A 27,666-nucleotide genomic window follows, 5' to 3' on the forward strand; every position below is an offset into this window, starting at 1 on the left:
CAGTAGTATATCAAAGTGCACTATGGAAAGCAGTAGGTCAAAGTGCACCAGGGCCGCCCAGAGGATTCAGGGGGCCTGGGGCAAAGCAATTTCGGGGGCCCCTTCCATAAAAAAATTACAATACTATATTCTCGTGGGGGCCCCTGCGGGGCCCGGCACAAATTGCCCCACTTGCTCTCCCCCCATGGGCAGCCGTGGGAAAAATAAACCTTCTGCATCTCAGCACAAATCCAGTTTTGAGAAAACTTCTTTACAAGGTATCACTGGTTCTCAGCATCAGCTAGTGTTAAAAGGCACTAAAGCTCATTAAAAGGGTTGGACAAATATGTGCCGTCAAAACTGTTTCTGGATCGAAAACTAGGGGTTTTTAAAAAGCAGAAAAAAATCACGGACAACGTCTGCTTTCCTTCAAAATTTGTTGTGTTTTTTTTAATTGAAAAGCTGAAATTAGTCTGCCATAACCTGAATATGGTTTGGGGTTTCAGAAGTGTGTGACCAAATATCTGCTGCTTGCTGTGTTTGATTGTTTAAAGAAACAATAAAAAAATTCTGCTTAAAAAAAATCCAAAACTTTTTGAATCACCTCAGCTTGTGACCAAACGCCTGAGCCCATCCAGTCAGAGATTTTTCCAGGTTTCTGATACTCTGCTGGCTTCCTTGACTCATAGCTGTCTCCATAACTTTGGGTTCATTTAGGTTAGAATATAAGAACAGCCATACTGGGTCAAACCAAAGGTCCATCCAGCCCAGTATCCTGTCTACCGACAATGGCCAATGCCAAGTGCCCCAGAGGGAGTAAACCTAACAGGTAATGATCAAGTGATCTCTCTCCTGCCATCCATCTCCACCCTCTGACAGATGCTAGGGACACCATTCCTTACCCATCCTGGTTAATAGCCATTAATGGACTTAACCTCCATGTATCTGTTTCCTAGAGACTGGCTCCATGGGGTCCCTCACAAACTGGAGACGGTTACTGTGGGTTTGTCTTTAGTATAGCTTATGTACATACTCCACAAACTGAGCATTTGAGCTTGTTCCAAATCTGGGATGAGCCTATGTTGTGAAAACTGAAATGCTCAAAATAGCACATGGGGTGTTCAAATTAATTACCCCAGAGGTTCTCAAACTGGGGGTTGGGACCCCTCAGGTTATTACTGGGGGCCACGAGCTGTCAGCCTCTACCTCAAACCCTGCTTTGCCACCAGCTTTTATAATAGTGTTAAATATATAAAAAAGTGTTTTTAATTTATAAGGGGGCGGTCACACTCACAGGTTTGCTATGTGAAAGGGGTCACCAGTACAAAAGTTTGAGAACCACTGAATTAACCCCTCTGGAGCCTCAGGAACTGTAGGGAAGGGGGAGGGTCTCCCTTGGTAGGGTTGGGAAGGAGGTAGGTGGTATAGGATATTGCTCTTCTCATGTGATCCCTCCCCCAGTGACTAATTTTAAATGAAGCTACCCTCCCCTGACATGAATCTCCCTATGGCACTGAAATTAAATATAGACTATAATTTGGCATTTGGAAGTGAAAGGGACGGTAGCCCTAATGGAAAAGCTAACAGCTTGGCTCTTCTGCAAGCCTCAAACTGCTGAATGAGCTTTAGGGTAGGGAAGGCTGTGCCTCCCAAACAGCCTAGCCCTGCCCCCTATGTGACCCCCACCGACTTCCTGCCCCCCAACTGCCCGCCCCCCTCAGAATCCCCGACCCATCCTGCTCCTTGCCCCCTCACCGTCCCCCAGAGACTCTCCACTACCACCCCAGGACCCTGCTCCCTGTCCCCTGACTGCCCCAACCCCTATCACCCCCTCGCTGAGTCTTGACAGACCCCTGGAACGCCCACAATCCAACCTCTGCCCCCTCCCTGTCCCCAGGACTCCCTGCCCCGTAGCCAACCCCCCCCACCCTGGCCCCTTACCCCTGGCTCCCCTCTCACCTGGAGCCTCAGCGCATCCAAGAGCGTCGCTCAACAGATGCAGCGTGTCCAGCGGAGCCTGAGCTCTGCCCCGCTCAGAGCCACGTGGTTAGGGGGCGGGGCTGGGAGCTCCACGCTGAGCTCAGCTCCCTCCGCTCAGCCTGGAGCTCACAGCCCCGCCCCCTCACCAAGCGGCTCGGAGCGGGACAGGGCTCATGGGCCCCGCCGGAGCCACGCTGCAGCTGTCCGGGACGCTGCTGGATGGGCTGAGGCTCCGGAAGACTGGGCCAGGGAGGGAGCCTCAGTCATGCTCGTGGGGGCCCCTGCGGCGCCCGGGGCAAATTGCCCCACTTGCCACCCCCTCTGGGCGGCCCTGAAGCGCACTAACTTTTAATGCATAGTAACATCGTCTACCTCATGGTCAGTTGTGGGCAACAAGCCAGTGCACTGTAGATTTACACCCCAGCCTCCCATGTGCTAAGGATATGTCTTCACTAGTAACGTTAAAGCACTGCCGTGGCTGTGTATTCACAGCAGTGGGAGAGAGCTCCAGGAGGGGAGTGGCTCCCAGCGCTGGTGCACTGTCTACACTGCCACTTTACAGCACTGAAACTTGCAGCACTCAGGGGGGTGTTTTTTCACACCTCCGAGTGAGAAAATTCAGCGCTGTAAAGTAGCAGTGTTGACATGGCCTAAGTCCCAGTGGATATGTCCACACTGGAGAAAAAAAAAACAAAAAAACATCCTGCAGCAGAGCCCAGGTCTACAGACTCAGGCTCGTGTTACAGCACTAAAAATAGCCACATAGATGTTTCCACTCAGGCTGGAACTTGGGCTCTGAAGCTCGGGGAGGAGAGCAGGGGTTTCAGAACCTGAGCAGGAACAGTTACACCATTATTTTTAGTGCCATAGCATGAGCCCCAGTCTGTACACCCAGGCTCTAAGACTCGCTGCTGGGGAGATGAGTTGGGGTTGCAGCATAAACACACCCAGTGTGCACAAGCCCACAGAGTGAACTAAGCTGTCATTCTAGAGACCCGGCCTAAGAATAGACCATAAAAGTTTTTGAGAAAAAAACTCCCTGAACTAAGGGTACGTCTACACTACCCACCAGATGGGCGGGTAGCAATCAATCTATCGGAGATCAATTTATCGCATGTAGTGTAGATGCGATAAATCGATCCCCGATCGCTCTCCCATCGACTGCTGAACTCCAGCAGTGCGAGAGGCGGCAGCAAAGTTGACGGGGGAGCCGCAGCTGTCGATCCCGTGCCGCAAGGATGCAAAGTAAGTAATTTTAATTCGATCCAAGATACGTCAACTTCAGCTGCGCTATTCTCGTAGCTGAAGTTGCCTTAGATCACCCCCCCGCCTCCAGTGTAGACCAGGCCTAAGTCTTTCACACCATCTGATCAATTCCTAACCAGAAAGACAAAAAGAATGTCTCAAAGGGAGCGGGCGGGGGAGTTAGCTAACTGCCTGAGAGTGTCTTTTTCATGAAGCATGGACCAAAGCCTGTGGCACAGCAGATACAGTATATACTTCCATTTCCCCTATTCCTAAAATACAGCAGGACTATGAACATTATCCCTGACTTTCTGATAGTGAATTTTTGTCTAGATAAAGACAATGACAGGTAAGGTTTTCCCTGCTTATCTATTTTTTAAAAATTATTATTAAATATTCTTGATATTTGCCCTCTTTCACTTGTCATTTCTAAAACAGGTATGTTAAAGTGAATTCTGGAAAGGACTGAATTCCACTTTTATGATGGAACATATTTAAAGTCAGTGCTACATACGATCTTCAGCTCTCTGTGGATTTTCCATGCATATCAATGTGAGGTTTGATCAAAGATCAAATGTAGATTATGGCCTGTCTGTAGTAAAAAAATCTTTTAAATACCATTAGTCTCTGTTAAATCACATTTAGCATTGGTCAGTGGAAAAATATTCTCACCTTTAGAAACACTGCTATTTCTGCAGTGTTTCTCTGCCTTCCCCATCCTACTCTCTCTTTCTTTCCCACTTCCATATCTGTCTGTGTGTGTGTCTCATTTTTCCTTTCTTCATTCTGCATTCGCTTCACTGCAGCAACTGCAGCCCACACTGGGCTTCACTCACCCCCCATTCCCCACCCCCTGACAGGATGATCTGCAATGGAAGTTAGTGCTTATATGCAACAGGTCATCGTTCAAGTTAGACATTAATATTAATAGAGGTAGTGGAATTCATACTTCTCAGTGCAATTATTTCAGACAATCTGTAGATTCAGAAAGATAACACTGAATCAGTTTGCACTAATTTCAAATATCTGCAAGGTTAACCTGAGAACCATAGGGGCTAAAACCTTACTGTGACACTTCCTGGGAGTACCCAGAGTTGTGAGGCACGGGTCAGCTCCCTACTCCACTGGCAATAAGAGCACTCCCTTCTAGGCCTTGCAGGCCTTACTCTCTCTCTACAGGTTAGTGATTAGAGTGTGCCTATCCTCAAGCCCTCCAAGCATCTCCCTGGAGTGTTCAGTCCCTGGTCTACTGGACACTTGCTGTGTTCACAGATTTGCTGCTTCCAAAAAAACAAACAAACAAAGCAAAAAAAAAACAGTACACCCCATCTTACCAGTTCCACCTCAGATCACTGCTCCGCTTAACACACAGCACTTAGATTTTTATTATTATTATTTTTTAGTGAAATCAAGTATAAGTTTATTTAATAAAGAGATTCAAGAAATAGCAAGTAGAAGCATTGGAAACAGTTACATATAAAACAAAATCATAGCATGCATTCTAGACCTAGACTTAATTAACAAGATACGCTCCTGTCTTGCAGAATATTGCTCTCCCCAAATCTTTGCAACATTTCACAGCCAGATTAGTTGCGACCCTCCTTTTGTGAGACAGACATGCTGTCAGCTTGCCTCCTGGATGAAGGGTCCTGTGTGTTTCCTTGTACCCAGATATGGACCCTAACAATCCTTTGTCAATTTCCTCTCCTATAGATTTCACAATCTCCTCTCTTGCCAATATGCAAATAGGCCTATATTGTGATGCATACAACACACAGAAATGACCAGACAAGGAGATAGGTATATCCCTATATATTAATCAATTAACCTCTCTCATAGAGCTGGAAGGGACCTTGAAAGATCATTGAGTCCAGTCCCCTGCCTTCACTAGCAGGACCAAGTACTGTCCCTGACAGGTTGTTTTTTTTTGCCTCAGATCCCTAAATGGCCCCCTCAAGGATTGAACTCACAACCCTGGGTTTAGCAGGCCAATGCTCAAACCACTGAGCGATCCCTCCCCCCGCTACCTCCTGCCTGAAAGGAAATTTCTAAGGTACGTAGAAATTTTTAATGCCAAGATCTTAAGAACACAGATTTTAATATGGATACTTACTCTTTAAATATTATCTGTACATACATTTCACAATGATTATGTCAACCAGTGGGCTACGGGCTCTCAGTGGAGACTGCACATGCCACTCTTTGGTGAACAATTATGCACATATCTGACCCATAGATCCCTCTAAACCCCTGTGGCACCAAGAAGTACCTGGGTCACACTTTTTCCTTTTCCTTTTCTAGTTTAAACAAAAGCTTGAGATGCTGGAGATCTGAGTCACAAATACACATACTTCAGATGCTGAAGAGTCAGGCCACATGAAATAGATCAACGGCGGCACATCCAGCACACAGGCTAAGTTCCTGAAACCTCTTATCTAGAAGATCTAAGAAGGTCATTTTTATTTCTCTCCTGTATTCAAAAGATTCATTTAGTGAACCTCTGCCTCCCAAAAATTTCCCTGCTAACTCCAGAAACTAATATGCAAAAGGAAAAAAAATGGACATGTAATTTTTTAGTTGTAAACTTTATTACATATTATGGGGCAATGTCCAGTGGATAGATCAGCATGTCACAGACTATGCACTTTAGTTTCCCCATTTGCAAAATAGCTCCCTACCTCACAGAACTGTTGTGATGCTTAATTAACACCAGGAAAACATTTTAAGGCTGTGTGATGAAATGTGCTAGAGAAACTGAAAGCATTATTTTAGAGCATATACTTCTTACCTTTCAGCACCAAATGCAGACTCTGTGTCAATGTATATGACAGCCCCATCTAGTCCTCCCATGCTGATAGGCAGAGTAGCCAGTACACTCATCATAAGACAAAACTGAGTTTTGCCACAACCCGATGGGCCAGTTACCTAAAAAGAAAAGTATTCATATAAAGTAGGGGTATTACACTCATTGGGAAAAAGGGCCTAATTCCATTTTGAATTATGGTCCATGGGCCAGAATAAGCAGTTAAGACTCCATGCACCCTTCTTCAATTTACAACACAGTTCCCACTGATATCAATGAGAAGTTTGCACAAAGATTATGTATGGCCTTTATGTGGTAACTAAATTTGTCAGTTTTTATTTGTTCATTATTGTCATATTCAGTATCACTTGGAAAGAAAACACACTCAGCTTTCGGACTAGTAGTATTCCTGCCTTTTGTTTCACTTCCTTCCCCATCTTCCTTTTTCTATTTCTCTCCCTCTGCTGTGTCACTGTGAGTCTCTTATGTTCTTCCCTCTTCAGTGCCTTCCCTGTGGCAACTCCCAGTTCTCTCCCCAATGGGCTTCACTCCTATCCCCTTTGCCTTTCCATCTGTTAAAATAATCAGCAACAAAATAATTACTGCTGTTACTGAAGTGCCATAACTGAGCTTTAGAACTGACATTCCAGTGAGATTATAAAGGGAGTCAAGGTATTTACAACCCGAGTCACTGTTTCAGACAGATATCACATCATCAGTTACACTCAGGTCACATTTGGAAGCCATCACATATGTACATCAAGCAACCTGTATCTGGTCAAAGGGCTATACGTTTGACATTCCTGGTCTAAAGAAATAGGGATGGATAATAGGTTAAAAACAATAAATTTGATTTTTTGGATAAAAATCAATTATATAAAAAAAATTAAAACAATCAGACTTTTTTTTTTATTTAAATTGGATTTTTTTCATAAAATGCTTTTTGAGGAAAAAACCTATCTATAGATAGTTTTAATTAAGATACATTACAGCTCAAAGATATCTCACCATGGAATAGGGATTATAAATTTTAATTCCATAGTATGAGACAACATATTCATGTAATGTTTAAGAAAAGTTTTGTAAATGAGTTCCAATAGTTCATGAATTAGGGACCAAATCTTATGGAGTTCCAGGGGCTTCTCTATCGATTATTTAGGTTAATCTTTCTATCTACTCAATGGGACTTAGTGCTCAATCTAGAAGATACCATCACAGATGCTTAGTTTTGCAGTTCTCAAACTCTGAATTTGTATCTCCAGAGATAACATGCTTGTTAACAGCAAAAAAATGTAATAAATAAATAAATAATATATAGAGGTGAGAAATAACAGACGTCAACCCTATTGTCCCTCTGCAAATTTGTGTACACAGAGTCAATCCCTTCTCTCTCTCTAAAAGTGCACTTTTAAAAAGTTCAATGAATAGAAGATTGTTGGGGGCGGAATAGATCTGGACGAGGAGAAGTCTGGAGATAAATGTGAGAAAGGAGGGGCAGGCAGTAGAAACAAAAGTGAAACTGTTTGAGCAGCATAGTCCAGAAGTCTTGAGGTCTTTCTGAGTGTAGCCTTTACTGATTTGAGATCTACCATACCATTCTCTCACTAGAAATGAAAACCTATAATGGCAGCAGGCAGTAAAAGAGACCCAGTTTGGGAATATTTTAATGATGTTCCTCTATCTGTGGGTAAGACAGGCATGTGTGCAACATGCAAACAGTGCAACAAAGAAATGCAAGGCCTGGCTGCCCAAATGAAAAAAAAACATCATGAGAAGTGTTCCTTCTCAGGAGGAAGCTGCATTGAAGGTGATGAAAGGAACATGTCTGAACACGCAGGATCTTCAGGTTGGTAAACTTTTTTATTTCATACTTCTTTCTTAAGGACTGTCTGTCCTCCTTCTGGACTATTCTTGAATTCTCATGTTTGAGCAAAAAATATAGTTTTTACTCTATGGTACTCCTGTTCTTTTTGCGGATACAGACTAACGCGGCTGCTACTCTGAACTCTATGGTACTAGCATTTTAGATGCAGTTGTGATAAAAAATAAATAGCTGAAATAGGCAGATCTTCCTTATACAATTTCACCTTTAATGTAGTACTGAGTGTCAGTGAATGCAATAAGTAATACTAAATGAGCAGTATGGTAATAATAATGAAATAACTGCATTGGCTTATTTTGTTTAGGAGAATCCATCCTCAACATACAGGAGTCTGAAGACTTCAAGATCACTATCATTTTCTATAGTTTCAGTGTTATCTGCCAATGATAGTGTTTCAATCACATCATGTATGTCACACAGCCACAGTATATCACCTGTAGCAAAAAGAAAAAAAAACTCTATTGTCCAGAAGAAGCTACACATAGGTAAGTTTGTGATAAGAACCAGCAGATTACAAAAAGAGGTAACTGATGAAAAAAATTGCCCAGTTTTTTTATGCAACAAACTCTCCTTTCCATATGATTGAGAACCTACACTTCATTAACATGGTTCAGTCATTAAGGCCAGGATACAGTCCACCCAACAGAGCAGATGTCGCAGGCAAATTGCTGGATAAAGGAGATTGGGAGATACCAGTGGCTCCAGTGTCATCAATAATCTGATAAAAAGCTCTGCAATCTCCTTCTCAAACATTTATAGTGTTGTATTCACCAACTGTCCCAGTGTCTGGAAGAAACTAAAATCTGTATGAAAAGCATTGATTTAACCCAGGTGAGCAACTACGGTTACTGCTAGACAGAGAGAAGTATTTTCAGGAATTAAGTGCTCATCCTCTATTGAGGGCATCTGCATAGTCTCAAGATCCTATATGATTCTGTGCTGGTCCTATTTGCCCAAAGAGCAGCTGTTTCATCTTTAGCCAGCCATGAAACATTGCCCTTTTCCCCTTATGCAGGCTAGAGTCACAGTGCTGATCACTTTCAGGTTGGATTGTGCAACATGACCCCCTTATGGCCAGTTATCAACATAGGTGTCAAAACCCACATCTGAAAAAAACTTTCATTAATTCATTGAGGGACAAAATAAATTCACAAGATACCCTCTTAAGCAGCTCTTTGGAGCTAAACTGTACATCCTTCTACACCTGGAGCAGAAAGAAAACAGGTCTCTTTCATGTCTCTAAGGTCATAGCCCCAACCCTGTTATATAAGCATTTACTGAAGCAGAAACCACTATAGTTTAAGTTGCAATACTGTTTTCATTCCAGCCTGTTTTTACTTATTACTTTCATGCTTCAAAAGGTGATTTCTTTTTAAGTTTGAGCAAAAACAGTTCAATCATGTTGAATTATGAAGAGTGGAAAAATATACTTTCCCCTGTGATAAAAGAATTTTTGCAATCTTCTCATTTGTACAGCTCTACAACCACAATGTCTGAGTTTAAAGTTGAAATTTGAAACATGGAAATGGCCCTTACTGAGTGGAAGTGACTGTCAGTGATCCAGAGAAAATTGATTTGGACTTGATTGAGCTCTGAGCATTTGAAAATTACATACTAAGTAGTAGGGGTTTTAACTTACTTTAAGTGCATCGAATCTAGTCAAATATATTGTGGGTTCCTATGCAATTTAAAGTGCTTAAGAGGCCTCCCTTAGCATCTCTGCAGCTTAAAAAAAATGCAAGGGTTGAAAGAGGGCTCCTACACATTTTGTGAGGTGTGCAGGGGTTGAGGAGAGCAGGCAATTGGATACTTCAGTGATGAGCACAGCATAAGAAGGTAGATGGATCTTGAGCAACTTGTAATCTGTCTATTGAAGATATTTATGGGTTGAGGCAAGAACATAAGAATGGCCCTAGTGGGTCAGACCAAAGGTTCATCTAGCACAGTATCCTGCTTCCAACAGTGGCCAGTGCCAGGTGCCCCAGAGGGAATGAACAGAACAGGTAATCATCAAGTGATCCATCCCGTCGCTCATTCCCAGCTTCTGGCAAACAGATGCTAGGGACACCATTCCCACCCATCCTAGCTAACAGCCATTGATGGACCTATCCTCCATGAATTTATCTAGTTCTTTTTTGAACCCTGTTATGGTCTTGGCCTTCACAACATCCTCTGGCAAGGAGTTCCACAGGTTGACTGTGCGTTGTGTGAAGAAATACTTCCTTTTATTTGTTTTAAACCTGCTGCCTATTAATTTCATTTGGTGACCCCTCGTTCTTGTATTATGAGAAGTAGTAAACAACAACACTTCCTTATCTACTTTCTCTACACCAGTCATGATTTTACCTCAATCATATCTCCCCTTAGCCATCTCTTTTCCAAGATGGAAAATCACAATCTTATTAAGCTCTCCTCATACAGAAGCCGTTTTTGTTGCCCATTTCTGAACCTTTTCCAATTCCAATATATCTTTTTTGTGGGGCGACCACATCTGCATGCAGTATTCAAGATGTGGGCATACCATGGATTTATATAGAGGCAACATGATATTTTCTGTCCTATTATCTATCCCTTTCTTAATTATTCCCAGCATTCTGTTCGCTTTTTAGACTGCCACTGCACACTGAGTGGATGTTTTCAGAAAACAAAGTCACTAGAAGTGCTTACCTCAGCCCCTGAACAATTCAAAAGGTACAAAAAGTTTAAAGGAGGAATTTGGGTGCACCTTACATTGCCAAATTCTGTCATTACGCATTACTACAACAACACTGCAAATTTCAAATTATAGAATTTATATCAATTATTGGCAACTTTTTGCAAGACAGCATAGTTTCTAAGTACTGGATAATGACATTCTATCTTAACACACACACAGGAAATGCCATGGAAAAACTATGTTAAGAAAACTTTAAAGTTAAACTTAAAGTCAGAAAGTGACAAAGTTAAGGGTTTACATGCAACTTTAATTCTGTCCTGTTGTGTATACGCATTACAATGCAGTCTTTAATTACGCTATGACATATATTTTTCAAATAATAAAGTTATATAATTTTTTTTACAGCCTTAGCTACACATGATCCTTCTTGTAAAAATATTTTTCATCCCTGTATTCTTACACTTCTGTTTGTTGTAATGGTCCATTATATCTTTAGTAACTTAGATAGGTAAACTAAGGTAAGCAGAGAACGAGTGACTTGCCAAGGTCACATGGCAAGTCATGTCAGATTAGGAATAAAATCATGATTTGTGCTCTAACCAATAGACAGTGCTATGGTCCTATTCTATCATGTTACAAAATTACATTTGACTGTTTACACAATTTAACTTTCCTCACTGGAGAGTATCAGTGAGTGGTGCATTCATATTAAAAAAAAAATGTAAAGTGTATCATTTAAACATCTCTTAAATCTTTTTGTCCTACCTACCTTTAAAAGTGGAAGCAAAATATATTTAACGTACTGTACGAGTGAAGAAGCATCCCACGTATACGTTTTAGACTGAAATCTCTTTGGGTCAAGAACTGTCATTTATTATACATTTATATAGTGCCCAAATGGACCCCCACGAAAGGTTGTGGCCTTTAGGCACTACTGCAGTAAAAACTGTAAATATTAATTTTACCTCTGTGAGGGATCCACAGGCCACTCCACCATGCAGGGCTTTATCCAAACCATCTAGGGTAGTGGATAAGAAGGCTGAGGATGGATTGATAGCCCTTTTCATTTTCATCTCATAAGCCTATAACAGCAAAAATTAACCAAAAAAAAAAAAGCTTTTTCAGCTGGCAAGAGAAATTTCTGGCATTTGCTCCCCAACAATCTAGCACGATTTAATACTTGCCCACAAGTTTACTGTACAAATCCTAAACTATATTCTCATCCTTCCCTGTGTTCTTTCTCCACCTGAGCCTTTACCACACTTAAAATGCAGACACCACTAAGTAGATTTAAAGGAGTTTATTGTATACACTGAGGTTTTTGCAGTCTAGCTTTGAACTTTTCTCCCACATCACGTCAAATTATAAAAAGCACTTTACAATAACTTTTCAAAAGTGAAGATTTTTTTTTCCCCCTGGCCAACATGTGCTGCTTTTGATCTGCCAAACTACTACTTATGAACAAGGAAATACTAACCCTGTGGTCAGCAGAGCTGTGCAAAACATTCACAGTGAAACCCAAAACCAAGAATTTGGCTGATTTTGAACTTGGCATCTCAAAACCATTCGAGTTCATTGAAAGGCTCATTAAGATTTGTAAACTGTTTGAACAAATCTGGGTCAATACCAAAGCCTAGCATAGCTTTTGGATTTTGTAAGCCTGATCTAGTGAGTACGGCACCAGACTGGCAGTCAGGAAATCTGGGTTCTCCTTCCAGCTGACTTAAGATCTGAGGCCAGTCACTCACCCTTTTTTATGCCTCAGTTTCCTCATATACTGGACAGCAGGCTTAACCAGTTAATATTTGAAAAGAATTTGGAGATCCTCGGCCAAAAAGTGCTAGAGAGTGGAACTGTACAAAGTATATGAAAAACATCTGTTTTGATCTTTTCAGGGGACTAAACACCACAAAGCAAAACTGGCTCCAGCAATATCCTGATGGATTTGGGTTCAGATTCACTGGAAAAAGGAATGCACAGAGTGAAAAGGGATTTGCACACATTTTTTCATTAGTACAAAATTAGTCTTTGTTTAAACTATGACATTTTACACTAGCTGTGGATCTGCCTCATAGATTTTAATTTCAAAAGAGATCATTATGATAATCTAAGGTGACTTCCTGCATAACATAGGCCATAGAATTTCATCCAGTAATTCCTGTACTGAATCTAAGAAACTGTGGTTTTGCTAACATTTCTTTTAGAAAGACATTCAGTCTTGATTTAAAAACTCCAAGTGAAAGAGAATTTACCACATCCCTTAGTCTGTTCATTGTAAAAAAAATTCCATCTTATTTCCCCTTTGAATTTTTCTGACTTAAAAAACTCCAGCCACTGGATCTTGTTATGCTTTTGCATGCTCAATTAGTTTTCTAATATCAGATATCTTCTCTCTTTATAGGTGCTTCTTGGCCACAATCAAATCACCTCTTAACTTTCCCTTTGATGAACTCAATAGATTCAGCTCCTTAAGTTTCCCATTCTGAGTGGAATTTTCCAGACCTCAAACCATTTTTCAGAGGGGTAGCCGTGTTAGTCTGGATCTGTAAAAGCAGCAAAGAGTCCTGTGGCATCTTACAGACTAACAGAAGTTTTGGAGCATGAGCTTTCCTGGGTGAATACCCACTTCGTCGGATGCATGTAGTGGAAATTTCCAGAGGCAGGTATATATATATCTGCAAGCAAGAAGCAGGCTAGAGATAACGAGGCTCATAGGCGGCAGGTTTGTATAATTTTTGGTGGGGCCCAAAATGGTGGTGTCCCCCCTCCCCCGCTCCCGCCCTGTAAGCCGATATAAAATGAAGCTACAACGCGTCAGTGCCACAAGATTACAAGGGTCAATTAAAAGTGGAAAGTCAGAAGCAGCACTTGCCTACTTCAATATACAGTATTATATTTTGTTGCACCTGTTGTGATGAATTGGGAATGTTCTTAATATTTTCTCTGAATACTGTGTGGGTGCCTCAGTTTTCCCTGCAAGATGCCAACTGAAGGTGTTGGGGACAAAGAGATCAGGTGGCCTCCCTGTCCGGAAGAGACACAGAGGCCAGAGGAGGGAGTGTCAGTTTGGAGCTGGCTGGGGAAATGGGGAGAGACCCAGAACTTGGTTCTGGGCTCCCCACCCCCCAAGATGGACCTGACAGAGGGGTTCTGTTTTCTGTACCAACAAGCTCTGTTTAAACTGTGTTCCTGTCATCTAATAAACCTTCTGTTTTATTGTCTGGCTGAGAGTCACATCTGACTGCGGAGTTGGGGTGCAGGGACCTCTGCTTGCCCCAGGACCAGCCTGGGCAGACTCGCTGTGGAAAGTGCATCATGTGGAAGGGCATGCTGAATGCTCCAAGATCAGACCCAGGAAGGTGTAAGCTTCTTGCCCTGGAAACAGTATGCTCCAAGAGAGGAGGCTCTCCCAGAGTCCTGACTGGCTTTGTATGGAGTTGTTCCAAAGCATCACAGCATCCCCTTCCACACCATGCACTTCCCAGAAGTCCGCACAGGCACTGACACTCCCTCCTCCGGCCTTTGTCTCTTTTCCAGGAATTAGGAGGCCACCCGATCTCTCTGTTCTCCAACACCTTCAGTTGGCACCTTGCAGGGGAAACTGATTTGGGAGAAATGAAGTAAAAGCTGCCCAAACTGAGCCTGGGCACTCCTGAATTTTGAGGTGTTCAAATCTGGAAGGCAGGTGCTGGGGCTGGGAGAGGGCTGTGGGCTCCATGGGGGAGCATGGCAGCAACTGTCTGGAGCTGCACGGAGCCAGACACGCTGGTCTGAGTGGCACAGTAAGCGGTTTGGGGGTTGGAGAAGAGGTAGGGGGTTCCGGGGGGCAGTCAAGGGACAAGGAGCAGGGGGGGTTGGATGGGGCAGAGGTTCGGAGGGGCAGTCAGGGGACAGGCAGCAATTGGATAGGCATGGGAGTCCAGGAGGTTTATCAGGGGACAGGTAGGAGGGTCCTGGGGGGGAGTTGGGTGGGGTCTCAGGAGGGGGCAGTTGGGGACAAGGAGAAGGGAGGCTTAGATAGGGGCTGAGGTCCCAAGGGGCAGTTAGGGGCAGGGGTCTCGGGAGGGGGTAATCGGGGGAGAAGGACCAGTGGTGCTTAGATAGGGGGTGGGGGTCCTGGGGGGCAGTTGGGGCAGGAGTCTGGGGAGGGGGCAATCAGCGGCCAGGGGCTAGGATTCAAAGGGCTCTGGGCTGCTGGCAGCCGTGGGGAGCCCAGAGCCCTTTAAATCCCAGCCGCGGCCGGGAGTCAGAGGGCTCTGGGCTGCCTGCAACCGTGGGGAGCCCAGAGCCTTTTAAATCCCAGCCACGGCCGGGAATCAGAGGGCTCTGGGCTGCCCGCTGCGGCGGGGAGCCCAGAGCCCTTTAAATCCCCAACCGTGGGGAGCCCAGAGCCTTTTAAATCCCGGCCGCGGCTGGGATTTAAAGGGCTCTGGGCTCCCCGCCGCAGCGGGCAGCCCAGAGCCCTCTGACTCCCGGCCGCGGCTGGGATTTAAAGGGCTCTGGGCTCCCCGCCGCAGCGGGCAGCCCAGAGCCCTCTGACTCCCGGCCGTGGCTGGGATTTAAAGGGCTCTTGGCTCCCCACCACAGCGGGCAGCCCAGAGCCCTCTGATTCCCGGCCGCGGCTGGGATTTAAAAGGCTCTGGGCTCCGGGCGGCTGCCAGCAGCCCAGAGCAGGGGAGAAACCTAGCTCCAAATATTGCTGGAGCAGAGCCCCTGACTGTGAATATTCCTGGGGCTAAAGCCCCAGGAGCCCATATAAGTTGGCACCCATGACGAGGTTAGTTCAATCAGGGAGGATGAGGCCCTCTTCTAGCAGCTGAGGTGTGAAAACCAAGGGAGGAGAAACTGGTTTTGTAGTTGGCTAGCCATTCACAGTATTTGTTTAATTCTGAGCTGATGGTGTCTAATTTGCAGATGAACTGAAGTTCAGCAGTTTCTCTTTGAAGTCTGGTCCTTAAGTTTTTTTGCTACAGGATGGCCACCTTAAGATCTGCTATTATGTGGCCAGGGAGGTTGAAGTGTTGTCCTACAAGTTTTTGTATACTGCCATTCCTAATATCTGATTTGTGTCCATTTATCCTTTTCCGTAGAGACTGTCCACTTTGGCCGATGTACATAGCAGAGGGGCACTGCTGGAATATGATGGCATATATTACATTGGTGGACATGCAGGTGAATGAACCGGTGATGGTGTGGCTGATTTTTTTGTTACTCTTTTCTAAATCCTCTCAAATTTTTCAATATCTTTGGACACAAAACTTTAGTAATACATCTGAATAGAACAGGGGTGGGCAAACTACAGCCCGGGAGCCACATCCGGCCCTCCAGACGTTTTAAACTGGCCCTCGAGCTCTCGTCGGGGAGCGAGGTCCAGGACTTGCTCCACTCTGGCACTCCAGGCAGGGAGCGGGGTCAGGGGCTTGCCCTGCTCCACACGGCTCCTGGAAGCAGCAGCATGTCCCCTCTTCTTCTCCTACGCATAGGGGAAGCCAGGGGGCTCCGCATGCTGCTCTTGTCCCAAGCGCCGCCCCCACAGCTTCCTTTAGCCAGGAACTGCAGCCAATGGGAACTACAGGGGCGGCGCCTATGGACAGGGCAGCGCATAGAGCTGCCTGGCCGTGCCTCCACGTAGGAGGCAGAAGGAGGACATGCTACTGCTTCTGGGAGCTGCTTGAGGCAAGCATCACCTGGAGCCTGCACCCCTGACCCCCTCCCATGTCCCAACCCCCTGTCCCAGTCCTGATCCCCCTCCTACCCTCCAAACCCCTCAGTACCACCCCAGAGCCCTCACCCCCCCGCACCGCAACCCCCAATTTCATGAGCATTCATGGCCCACCATACAATTTCCATACCCAGATGTGGCCCTTATGCCAAAAAGTTTGCCCACCCCTGGTGTGGAACAATGTTGAGACCACTATCACCTTCTTACCCATACTCAATATTTCTGTTTTTTCACTCAAGGATCACGCTAGCCACAGCATCACACTGTGAGTTCCTGTTCAGTTGCTTATCCACCATGACCCCAAATCCTTTGCAGAACCACTGTTTGACAAAATACACCCCAAACTAGCTGATAAAAATACTCATTCAGGATGGTCTGAGAACCAGTCCCTATGGGACCCCACTAAAAACACCCTCACCACTTGATGATTCCTAGTGAACAGTTATCCATTGATATTTAATCAGCCAGTTTTAATCCATTTAATATATGCTATGTTGATTTTGTATAGTGCTAATTTTTTAATCTGAATTTTGTGTGACACCAAGTTCATATTAGTAGTTACCTTTCACAAGGTTGCAAGTATGGTTGAAAAAGAATGATTTCATGTTCATTTTGACAAGACCTGTTTTTCAAAAATACATGCAGATTGGCATTAATTATATTTCCTTCCTTTGCTGATAGAGTCCCATATCAGCCACTGCATTATTTTTTCCTAGGATCAAGGTCAGGCTAGCCAGGTCAGCCCATTTAACTTTTGAATACTGGCACTACACTGGCTTTCTTCCAGTCCTCTGGAACTTCCCCAGTTGCCCAAGATTTACTACCCAAGATTTATTAAAAATTCACATCGATTATCTGGAGAGCTCCTTGGCCAACTCTTAAACTGCAGTGAAAGTTATCTGGACCTGCACTGTCTTGAAACCCAGTTTTCTCTGCCCCATCTCCTCCTCCTGCCACAAGCAGGCTACTATCATTAGCATCTTTTCTTTATGGCTGGGAGGACACAACAACAGTCTAATTCAGACTTGTTCTCTTAGATTAGCCAAAAAGAATCTAGTCAACAGCAGTGCAGCCCACACCTCCTGTCTCCTTCCCTCCACTCCCACCAACTCTAACACCAGATGCATCACTTTCATGCCACTCCACATTCTCATTTGCCTATGAGGAGAAAATATGAGATTCTTCAAAATGAGCAGAATATAGCTTTAATGATCACTCTTCTCTTTGGCACTAACATTACTTTCTAAAAACCAGTTTCTATGAGCACGGATGTTCCTACCCTTCACCTACACTAATCAATGGCACTTTCAGTTGTAAGGCTCAGATTGGAAGCAATTTATTTGATATTCTCAAAGGTAGGAAAGAATTTCTTATCTTCTTGAGTGGCTCTCAGCATACATACGTCACTTGTAGGAGTGCTACTTATATCCTATTGTAATAATCTGAGCAACCTGCTTAAGCATTAAAACACATAGGTGAACTCATTGTATTCTGGCGAGAAAGATTTTCTTTTTATACACATCTGAACTGAGAAATTCATTGTCTTTTGGATCTGAATTTAGCAATGAACACAGGCATAGCCTGACTTGATCCTTATAATGGAATTCTACTGTTTACATCTTGGATGGCATGCCATCTCATTTTATTTGCAACAAATCTATACTACACTATACCCTTGCTAGGTAAAAAGAAAAGTGACTTTAGTCAGATTTCATAACAGGATCACCACAAGGATACTTACAGTCTGCATTTTGGGAGCACAAGCTAAGCTGACTTTGCAAAGAAGCTTCTGTACATTCCAATAACTTTGCCCGGTCACTTTCATTAGCTCCAAGAGTGAAAGACACAGAAAGTCCTAAAAGATGATTAAAAGGAACAGAGTTCAGTCTGGGATTGAAGCGGGGAAAAAGAGATTACATTCATTTAATATATTTATAAACAATCAGTTCATATTCCAAATTCCCCCATGGTGCAATTCCACTCAAGACAATGGAATTATACAAGGCATTAATTTTGCCTCACATTTTAAAGGGCTGGGTGGGGGTGGGGAGAGCAGAAGAAATTAAATATTCAATTATTGCCATATTGGGGTGGGATGAAACAACAATATTGTCTTCCTCACAAGCCTCTGTCCTTAACTGAAAAATGATCACAGACCACCTCAAACGATGTCTCATCTTCTAATTATCAGACTTAGGGCCAGATCCTACAATTGGATTCATGTCAGAGGACTGCAGCCTCTGCACAGAGACCCTGGCTCTGCTTAGAGATCCATTCATACAGACATTTGCAGGATCTAGCTCTGAATCACCATGTATTGGACAAAGTCACAGAACACCAGATTAACAATTCTGGTATGAGAAGAGAATGAGAAAACACCTCTACTAATTTCAGTTTAATATGACCATCTTCACTTCCTATTGTATTGTGCTGCTGTACCTGGTTAAACAGTTGTCTTGCTCCACCCAAGTGGCAGCTGAATTTCATTGGTGACAGAAGTGATCTCTACATTACTTTAGGATCTTTGGGATGAAAGGCTCTATATAAATGTAAAGTATGAAGCTGTTGGGAAGTTATATTTCTGCACACATTCAAGACTACACCTTTACAAGGCAGCAGGCCATACATGTGTCAAAGAGCCATATAACCCAACATAAAATAAATCTCTACATCTATTAAGCGAAAGTCTCACCCGACAGGTAATGATCTGATGCCGACTTAGCCTGTCACAAAGTTCCTGAGATAACCCTGCTCTTCTTAATTTCTTAGTGGCCATGTTCCCACATCTGGTGAACAGAAAAAACAATCAGTACAGCAAAACAAATCTAGAAAAGCTGTTTGCAATACCAACACAAACAATACCAGCACAAAACCACAAACACACTCTCTCTACTCTAAAGAATGGAAACATATCACACATTACAAATCTTTGTACTATTGGAATGTGTAAGTGGTCACAGAGCAACTCCTGTTAAATAACAATTACCCATAAATAGCCAAATGCAAGGCCATGTACCTAGGAACAAAGATAGTAGGTCATACATACAGGATTAGGGACTCTATTCTGGGAAGCAGTGACTGAGATTTTGGGGGTCATAGAAAATAATCATCTGAATACGAGTTCCCACTGCAATGCTGTGACTGACAGGACTAATGCAATCCTTGGATGTATAAGTAGGGTACTATCAAGTAGAAGTAGAGAGTATCTGGCACTGGTGCAACCGCTACTGGAAGAGTGTGTCCACAATTCAAGATTGCTGAGAAATTAGAGAGTTCAGAAAAGGGGCATGAGAATGATTAAAGGATTGGAAAACATGCTTCAGTGAGAGATTTAAGGAGCTTGATCTATTTAGCTTATCTGAAGTTAAGGGGTGACTTGATCAGAGTCTGTAAGTACCTAAATTGGGAACAGAAATTTGATAATAGAGGGCTCTTTAATCTTGCAGGCAAAGGTATAGCACAATCCAATAGCTGAAAGTTGAAACTAGACAAATTCAGGCTAGAAATAGGGCACATGTTTTTAACAGTGAGAGTAATTAACCATTAGAACATCTTCCCAGGGGTTGTGTAGGATTCTTTATTGCTTGCAATTTTTAAATCCAGATCAGTTGTTTTTTCTAAAAGATATGGTCTAGTTCAGCCATAGCTATTGGACTCGAAGAAGGAATTCAAGGAAGTCCTATGGCCTGTGTTATGCACCTCAGACTTAAAGATAACAATGGCCCAGCCTTTAAATCTAGTAATTAGCTGGGATATTACAACTGTACCATTTTTCATGTTCTAATCTCTCAACCAGGGCATAAAAGATACCAGTATGCCTAGCAACTGAAAAGCAGATGTAACAGATCGTCTAAAGCATCTATACATATTTGTCTTCCTAGCTACACATATATTCAATCATTTTGTTCTTTTACACATAATATCCTGGGGATACTCCCTATGGGTTCCTAGAGGACTTCAAAGAGACTGGCTCTTCTGAATGTCTCTCAGGTATCACACTGATCTTGGTGCATGGTGAATCAAGCCTCGGGGTTATGTTAACGTTGTGTGAATACTCATGCAGTGCAGAAATTATCAGTGGAGTTCATTGTTATGTATCTCACTATAGAGTCTCAGAGCTCACAACATAAATCTTTGTCATTTGGCTGCATCAAAATGTTATTGAAGTGCTAAATTCCTCCTGCAGCCACAGAGGAGATATATACATCTTTACATGTTCAGTGTCCTGCAAAGAAAGCAGTGAGTTTCCTGGAGATTGAGAAGAGAAGGTTGGTTGTAGAATAGGATTTGCAGGATGTTAAAAGAATAGTCATGAAAAGAATCAAATTAGTAAATAATTTTTCATTTTAATATAACACCCACACACACAGCCCATAGCTCTAGAGTAGAAACTGGCTCTCATGTATCTCACATACTGCTATTCCAATCCCATTTGTCTGATCAGATCTTCTGTTACTCTGTTTTGTTTCAGGAAGAGAAGAAAACAATTAGACACAGGAATGACACCTATAACGCTTGGCACCAGGCAAAGGGACAAGAGGTACTTCCAAAGCAGCCTGGAAGAAAAAAGAATGAAACAGATTAGCAGGGAGACAAGGAGGAAGGAAAATAGAATCATAGAATAACAGGGTTGGAAGGGACCTCAGGAGGTCATCTAGTCCAACCTCCTGCTCAGAGCAGGACTAATCCCAAAACAGATTTTTGCCCCAGATCTCTAAATGGCCCCTCAAGGATTGAATTCACAAACCTGGGTTTAGCAGGTCAATGCTCAAACCACTGAACTGATTGGGAGTTCCAGAAAGCCCAGAGGTCCTGAAAATTCATTGCCATGTTTGCCTTACAACATTAGGGCTTCATCTACAGGACCCATAATTCATCACTGATGCAGTTCCTGCAGTAGAACTGTAGACAGGACTCAAGTGTTACTTCTCCATTATTTAACCCTACTCAGATGATACTATGGTACAAAAATAACACCTGAGGCTGTGGCTACACTACAGAGCTTAAAGCAACACAGCTGTGCCACTGTAGCACTGTTACAGCAGATACTCTAAAGCCAATAGGAGAGTCCTCCCATCAATTTATTTACTCCAGCCCCGGAGAGCAGCGGGAGCTATATCCGTGGGAGAAGCGCTCCTGCAGACATAGCGCTGTCCACACTGGTGCTTAGGTCATGTGATTTATGTCGCTCAGGGGGTAGCTTATTCACACCCCTGAGTGACATAACTCATACCAAGGTAAGATGTAGTGTGTACATAGCCTCAATTTAATCCCAGTTTCCACCAGCGGGACTGCACCGCTAGTGAATTACAGGTCCTAATGCTGCCACTGCAGACAGGGTTTACGGCGCGGATCCTAAAAGTGCCTCTATAAGGAACATCATCCAGCTGTTCCCTTTCCTTTGTGAATGCACCCAAGGGGAGAGAGGCCTCCCTACCTACCCCCCACTTCTTGCATGGCCCAGAAGGCAGCAAAGAGCGAGTCGCTCCACATACACACCCCAGCAGAACGGGCTGGGGGGGGGCGTTCCTCATTCTGCCCCGACCCCGTTTCCCCCGTGGGATAGTGCGGGGATGCCCCTCCCACGCACTGCCGGGGTGCAGGGCGCCCCGCTGCCTTCCCGCACCGAGCCAGGTTCCCCCTGCCCCGCCCGGCGACTGCTAGCTGCAGCCCCCTCCTCCTGCCCTGGGGCCGCCGAACCCCTCCCCCCGCAACCCCCTCCTCCCTGGGGCGGCCGAGCCCCTCCCCCCGGGCTCCGCCATCCAACCGTCACAACGACCCCGCGCCCTGACCTGGCAACTTTTTCAAAAAGTCTCCCACTTCTCCCAGCAAGAGGTGGAGCCATCGAGCAACATCCAGGGCAGTGATTGGTCCGTTAGCCTAAGCCACCGACCAATTAGCTGCAGCGCTATGGCTCAGCCAAGCGCGGGGCATGCTGGGAGTTGTAGTTCTCTGGGGGAGGCGCGCATAGTGAGCGGTACCTCCCCCAGCCCGTTCTCATGTGGGCGTATGAGGTGTGCAGAGGTTTTGCTCCCTGCAGTGCCTCTAGAGTGGCAGCTGCCCCCCTTGCCTTGTTTTCAAGGGATGGAAGATAAGAGAATTCCTCTCCCCCCCTAATTTCTTGGCTGTGGTTGTGTATGTGCAAGCATGTGCTGGTTTGAAGCTGCCCGAAGCTCGCAATGTTAGAAGTCCAAGGACCAGCTAAAGTTACTTTCCTTGTAGAGCTCAAACTACATATACTGGAAAAATGGAGGTACTTTTAAAATGGTGATTACTATTACTTAGCATTAATATACCTCTTTAATCTGAGGATCTCAAATTGCTTTACAAAGGTGGGTAAGCATTATTTTCATCTTCTGATGGGGGAGACTGAGGTGTACAGAGTTTGAAAGATTGTTTACTGAAGGTGGAGCCACTGGTGCAATTTCAAATTATAAATGCATATAAAATAATCATCATGGTGGAAACGAGTTAGCAGGTAGCTGTCTCACCTGTAGCAAATTCTTGCATCATAATTCTAAAGAGTGTTCCCTTTTTGAGAAGGAGGGACCCTAAATGGCAGCGTAACCCCTTCACAAGCATTGAGTTCATTACAACATGAGGGGAAAGAGCTTTATATTAATCTACTTGTGAGGAAATTGTCAGATCAACCTTCAGGGAATTCTGGAAACACCCACAAAGAAATTATTCAAGTAATGGAGGCAAAGCCAAAGGTTGCCTTCAAGGACCAAGGCAGGGTTAGAATCTAACTGATTACACAATATTAAAGTAGAACTGCAAACAGAAGAATTATGCTTCAGATTACACTAACCATTCTAGGGGTCCAGCTCTCTGGAATTTAAAAAGAAATGAGATTCACTCCACAATCAGCCAAGTGATTTGTCATCATTTTAATCTCATAAAAAACAGTATGGTAACATAATTGATGGAAATCTCCATCAAGTTCAAGATTATTTGGTCAAAATCCAAAATGATTGGGAACAGGATTCAGAGCCCAGACATGGGTCACAAATAAAAATAATTTGGTTGGTCTCTAATTAGTCCTCATTTGTCCATTTCACAAAGCCACTGCAGAATTTGATATTACTGGCATCCTCTGTTCAGAAAAAAACAATATGAAAAAAGATCTAGTAGGGTGCTAGAAAATATCCTGTTCAAATCCATTTGGATAATCACGTTGTGTTGACTTAAATTTGCCTTGCAGTTCAGTTGCCAAAGTTAGTCTTTACTGTGTTCCCCCTTAAAAATGTGAAGATCGCTGCTGGGGCAGAATGGCTGCCATGCCCTACCGTAGAGTTCCTGCATTCCATTAGTAGGTTAGCACATACAATCCTTGTATGTACAGTCTACAGATCATTTGGGAGCATTCAGGATGAAAACCAGTATAAAATATAAGGTTTCAGTAATAATGAATAATAAGAAAAGGATTATCTTTTGACTCAAACTCAGGACTTGGTCAAGAGATTTAATTTCTATGACCAGCCAGCCCTATCACAGGCTCCCTCTCCAACCTAAAGAAAATCCATTAACTGCTCAGTGACACCTGTAAAATAGGAACAACAACTACCTTACAGAAAGCTTGTGAGGCTTAATTCATTAATGTTTGCAGTGTGATTTGGAATCCTCAGATGGAAGGCACCTAAAAAGTGAAAAGTATTAATTGTGTTATCTACAGTATTAATCATTGTCATAATATTTAGTCCCAAAGATAAACCTAGCTGACTGAAAAAATATGTTGACATCATTTGGAATATATATTGAGGGAGACCTATGCCATGAACTGTATGTTTATGTGTGTGTAGTGCAATAAAAAAAATATATATATAGGGGAACTGAAAAAAAATACAAGAGCAAGTTCAATATTTTATAAAACCAGCAAGTCATGGTGGATTAGCCACTAGGCCAACGGAGCCTGTGCCCTGGGGCCCCAGCCATTTGGGGGCCCCCAGAAAATGAGCGCCCCTGCTCCGCCCACCCTCCCGGTGCTCCTGCTGGAGAGCGGGGTTGGGGCACGGGCTTGGCCCCTGTCCACCTGCCCAGTCCTCCTGCCGGGTTGCAGGGAAAGCCCCGGCAACCCTACCCTGCTTCCCGGCAAGAGCACCAAGTGGACGAGGGAAGCCCCCGCACACTGACCCTGCTCCCTGGCAGGAGTGCCAGGCCGGGGGTGGGGCAAGCCCCCACGCCTCAACCCATTTCCCTGCCAGGAGCACCAGGAGAGAGGGAGGATGGGGTGGGGGACTGCAGGCACAAGGGGTGGGGAAGGGCCCCCACTTGCTCTGGCTCAGACCCCCACAAACCCCTAATCCACATCTGCAGCAAGTCATAAAAACATGGTGAAAGATATGGCATAGCAAGAGGCCATGAGTAAGGCTGAGAGATTGACCTCCGTGACTTCTGCAGCAGCCAGTGTGGCTGGCTCCGGGGCTGCCCGAGCAGCTTAGGGAGCCCCTGGGCCAGTTGTACTGGCCACTGCTGGGGCAGTCTCAGGCACCGCCCCCACCCAAAACTAGCAGGAGGAGTTTGGGTGTGGGAGGGGACTTAGGGCTGGGGGTTGAGGCACAAGAGGGCGTGAGGGCTCTGGGCAGCGCTTACCTTAGGGGTGCTCCCCGAAAGCGGCAACGCGTCCCTCCCTCCCTCAGTTCCTAGCTCTGTGCACAGCCTCCATCTGCAGGCACTGCCCCCACAGCTCCCATTGGCCACAGATACTGGCCAATGGAAGCTGTGGAGCTGCCAGCACGCGTAGCTAGGAACTTCGGGGGGGGGGGATGACATGTCACCGCTTCGCTGCTTCCAAGAAGCTGAGTAGGGAGCCTGCGAGCTCCACCAACTCCCCCGCTCCCAGCACCAGCGGGGGTTCCAGGTTGCTCACACCCAAGCACCTGGACCGCCCCCCCCAAACACCCGCCTTCCCCCAGCACCCATGGCATTCCCTCAGGTCGCCCCCACACCACTCAGCATCCACCGCCCCATTCCCAAGATTTAGTCAGGGGTATAGTACAAGTCATGGACAGGTCACGGGCTGTGAATTTTTGTTTACTGCCCATGACCAGTCCATGACTTACTAAAAATACCCGTGACTAAAATGTAGCTCTTAGCCATGAGAAATCTAACAAATATACAATCAAAAAGAGTTACTGAAACAGGGAGTTCACACTAAGAAAGAAAGAAGCTGTCTTAAATGAGAAATGCCACAGAGGATTTAAGAAATTGGTAAAAGAGCAAGCCATATGTCAAATATACAAAGATGAAATGGAGAAAGAGTGCCTCCTAGTGTAGTAAAAAAGTCTGCAATCAAAAATGGACTTTAAGACAGACTTGAAATGAAAAGGGTTGGACAAGGGAGGGAAAGCTGCGTGCATATTGGAGTGGGCAAGGTATAGAGATACCCAGGGCCAGATTAAGGCAATCTGGGACACCATATCACAGCCCCATTGCCCACTAGTCATGGCAGTAACAAGGCCTCCCCACTTCTCCCAGAGTGGCAGTAGCACAGGTCTCCTTGTCTTCTCCAGATGCAGGTTTCCCCCTCACCTCAGGAGAAGCAGGGTTCTCTCTCTTCCTCCAGAAAGGCGGGACAGCCGCAGCAGTAGTGAATCCCCCAGTACTTACCCTAGTATCTGGGGGTATCTGCATGGAGCATAGGCTGGATTTACAGCACTCTTCTCCTCCTGTCACATAGTCACCAGTGTAAGGTGGTGTTAGCCCGGCTCTCCCAGAGCAGTGGAGTTTGCAGTTAACACCCCATTAAGATGCATAGGGCAGTTCATCCCTCTCAGAGCTACTATTCTAGGCCATCTGCAGCGTCAGACAGATATCAATGTGTTGGTTACATTTGGGTCAGATTTTCAAGTTTTTCTTAAGATTCTAACATAATCACATACCTCCAGCAGTTAGGGCCCTTATTCGGGCCCTCAAAATATGGGTGTGCAAAAGAAACTAAGTTCACATACAGACGGCATGGTCATCAGTAGGCATAGAACTTCAGGCCTTCAACAACAAAAGCACAGATGCCTTTAGCTAAAGCTAAAAGAGAACTCTTTTACTTACGAGCATAGGCATGGGGGTGCAGGGCATGCTGCAGCACCCTCAGATTTTAGCTGGGGCTCCACTGCTGGCCCCGGTGCCCTGGGTCCTGGCCCCTTGGGTCCCCACCCCCAGGTCCTGGCTGCCAGCTCCAGGGAGTAGGGCGGGAGCAGACAGGAGTAAGGGGGCTGGCTTTCAGCACCCCGACTATTCAAAGAGAGGTAGCAATAGTCGGCTGTGTAGTTGCTAGGACCAGTGACTAAAGGGAGACATGATCACACTCACTAGATCGGCTTATAATTTAGCTGGTATGGAATATTTTAGCCCAAATTTCAGCAAAATTATAAGCAACTGAAAACAGGGTCTTATAATTGGGCAACTGTAATAATAGGCAGTGCCAGCTCCACATATAATATGGCATGCACAGTAATTTAATCCAGTAGCCAAAAGGAATAATAAATTCTGATATGCCCATGAGTCAGTGAGAGCTGCTATAGTCCAATAGGCTAGAGGTGCCTGGCTGTCAAAAGGTGAAAGCTTTGCCATTTCTATTTTATATTCATTCTACATTTGCTAAATCTAGCCTGCTTTTGGCCAGCAGTGTCTACCTCAGGGGCGGGGGATCTTGAGGCTTCAGCCCCATGGGAAGCACCTGCCAGGGGTCTTGAGGCTTCAGCCCTGCAGGAGGCACTTGCCATGGCTCGGGGCTTCTGCCCAGTGGGAAGGGGGGTATTGGAGCTTCAGCCCTGTGGGAAGCACCTGTTGGGGCTCAGGGCTTCAGCCTCATTCCTGCTGAAGTCCCAAGCCCCGGCAGGCACCTCCTATAGAACTGAAGCTCCAAGCTGTGGCAGTCCACAGGGCTGAAGCTCCAATATCCCCCTTCCCACTGGGCAGAAGAGCCAGCGGTGGTGTGTGTGAGGGTCACATGTCCCCCAGAGTTTTGCCAGGGTTTGCTGGCCCCGCTAGGTCACATGGTGCAGCTGCAGGGGCCCCTCCATGCAGGGCAGCTGCTGGAGCCAGCAAGCTGGGAGCTGCAGGGAGAGCCACTGCTTTTGCTGCTCCCTCTCCCCATGGAGCTAAAGCAGTGGCCTCTCCCTGCAGCTCCCAGCTGTTTGCTGCTGCCTTTTCACTGGGAGCTAACACCTGGGAGCTGCAGGGAGCAGCTGCTAAGAGTGTGTATGCTGGGGGGGGGGGGGGGGAGGGGAGGCATGTGACTTAAGTTGTTGGGGGTGGGGGGGTCCAAACCTTTAAATTGTGCCTCCCCACTCTCAGCAGGCACCAGTTGTTTCTGGCAGAAGCCCGTATCCCCACCACTGCGCTACAGGGCAGAAGCCCCAATCTCCCCCCTTCCTCCAGTCTGATAAGCGGAGAATGGG

The 27,666-nt window shown here is 45.1% G+C and overlaps 1 protein-coding gene across 27 annotated transcripts in view; it reads right to left on the bottom strand.

The window, feature by feature from the left end:
* RAD51B (RAD51 paralog B) overlaps positions 1-27,666 on the bottom strand; it is a 723,435-nt gene that overhangs the window by 679,771 nt on the left and 15,998 nt on the right. For 20 of the 27 annotated variants that reach the window (XM_039533741.1, XM_039533734.1, XM_039533737.1 and 17 more), the window contains exons 1-5: positions 22,060-22,115; positions 18,960-19,053; positions 18,009-18,122; positions 11,511-11,627; positions 5,993-6,129 (exon numbers count right to left, since the gene is read on the bottom strand). In XM_039533741.1, coding sequence (XP_039389675.1) covers positions 5,993-6,129; positions 11,511-11,627; positions 18,009-18,122; positions 18,960-19,053; positions 22,060-22,112 — 515 coding nt within the window. In that variant the 5' untranslated portion in view covers positions 22,113-22,115. Of the gene's footprint in view, positions 1-5,992; positions 6,130-11,510; positions 11,628-18,008; positions 18,123-18,959; positions 19,054-20,629; positions 20,652-20,682; positions 20,824-21,014; positions 21,165-21,766; positions 21,904-22,059; positions 22,137-24,859; positions 24,882-27,666 lie in introns of those variants that run through there. The other 7 variants (XM_039533726.1, XM_039533728.1, XM_039533730.1 and 4 more) reach the window with 7 other exon arrangements.

This window comes from Mauremys reevesii, linkage group 4 (genome assembly GCF_016161935.1).
Source record: "Mauremys reevesii isolate NIE-2019 linkage group 4, ASM1616193v1, whole genome shotgun sequence".
NCBI classification, from domain to species: Eukaryota; Metazoa; Chordata; order Testudines; family Geoemydidae; genus Mauremys; species Mauremys reevesii.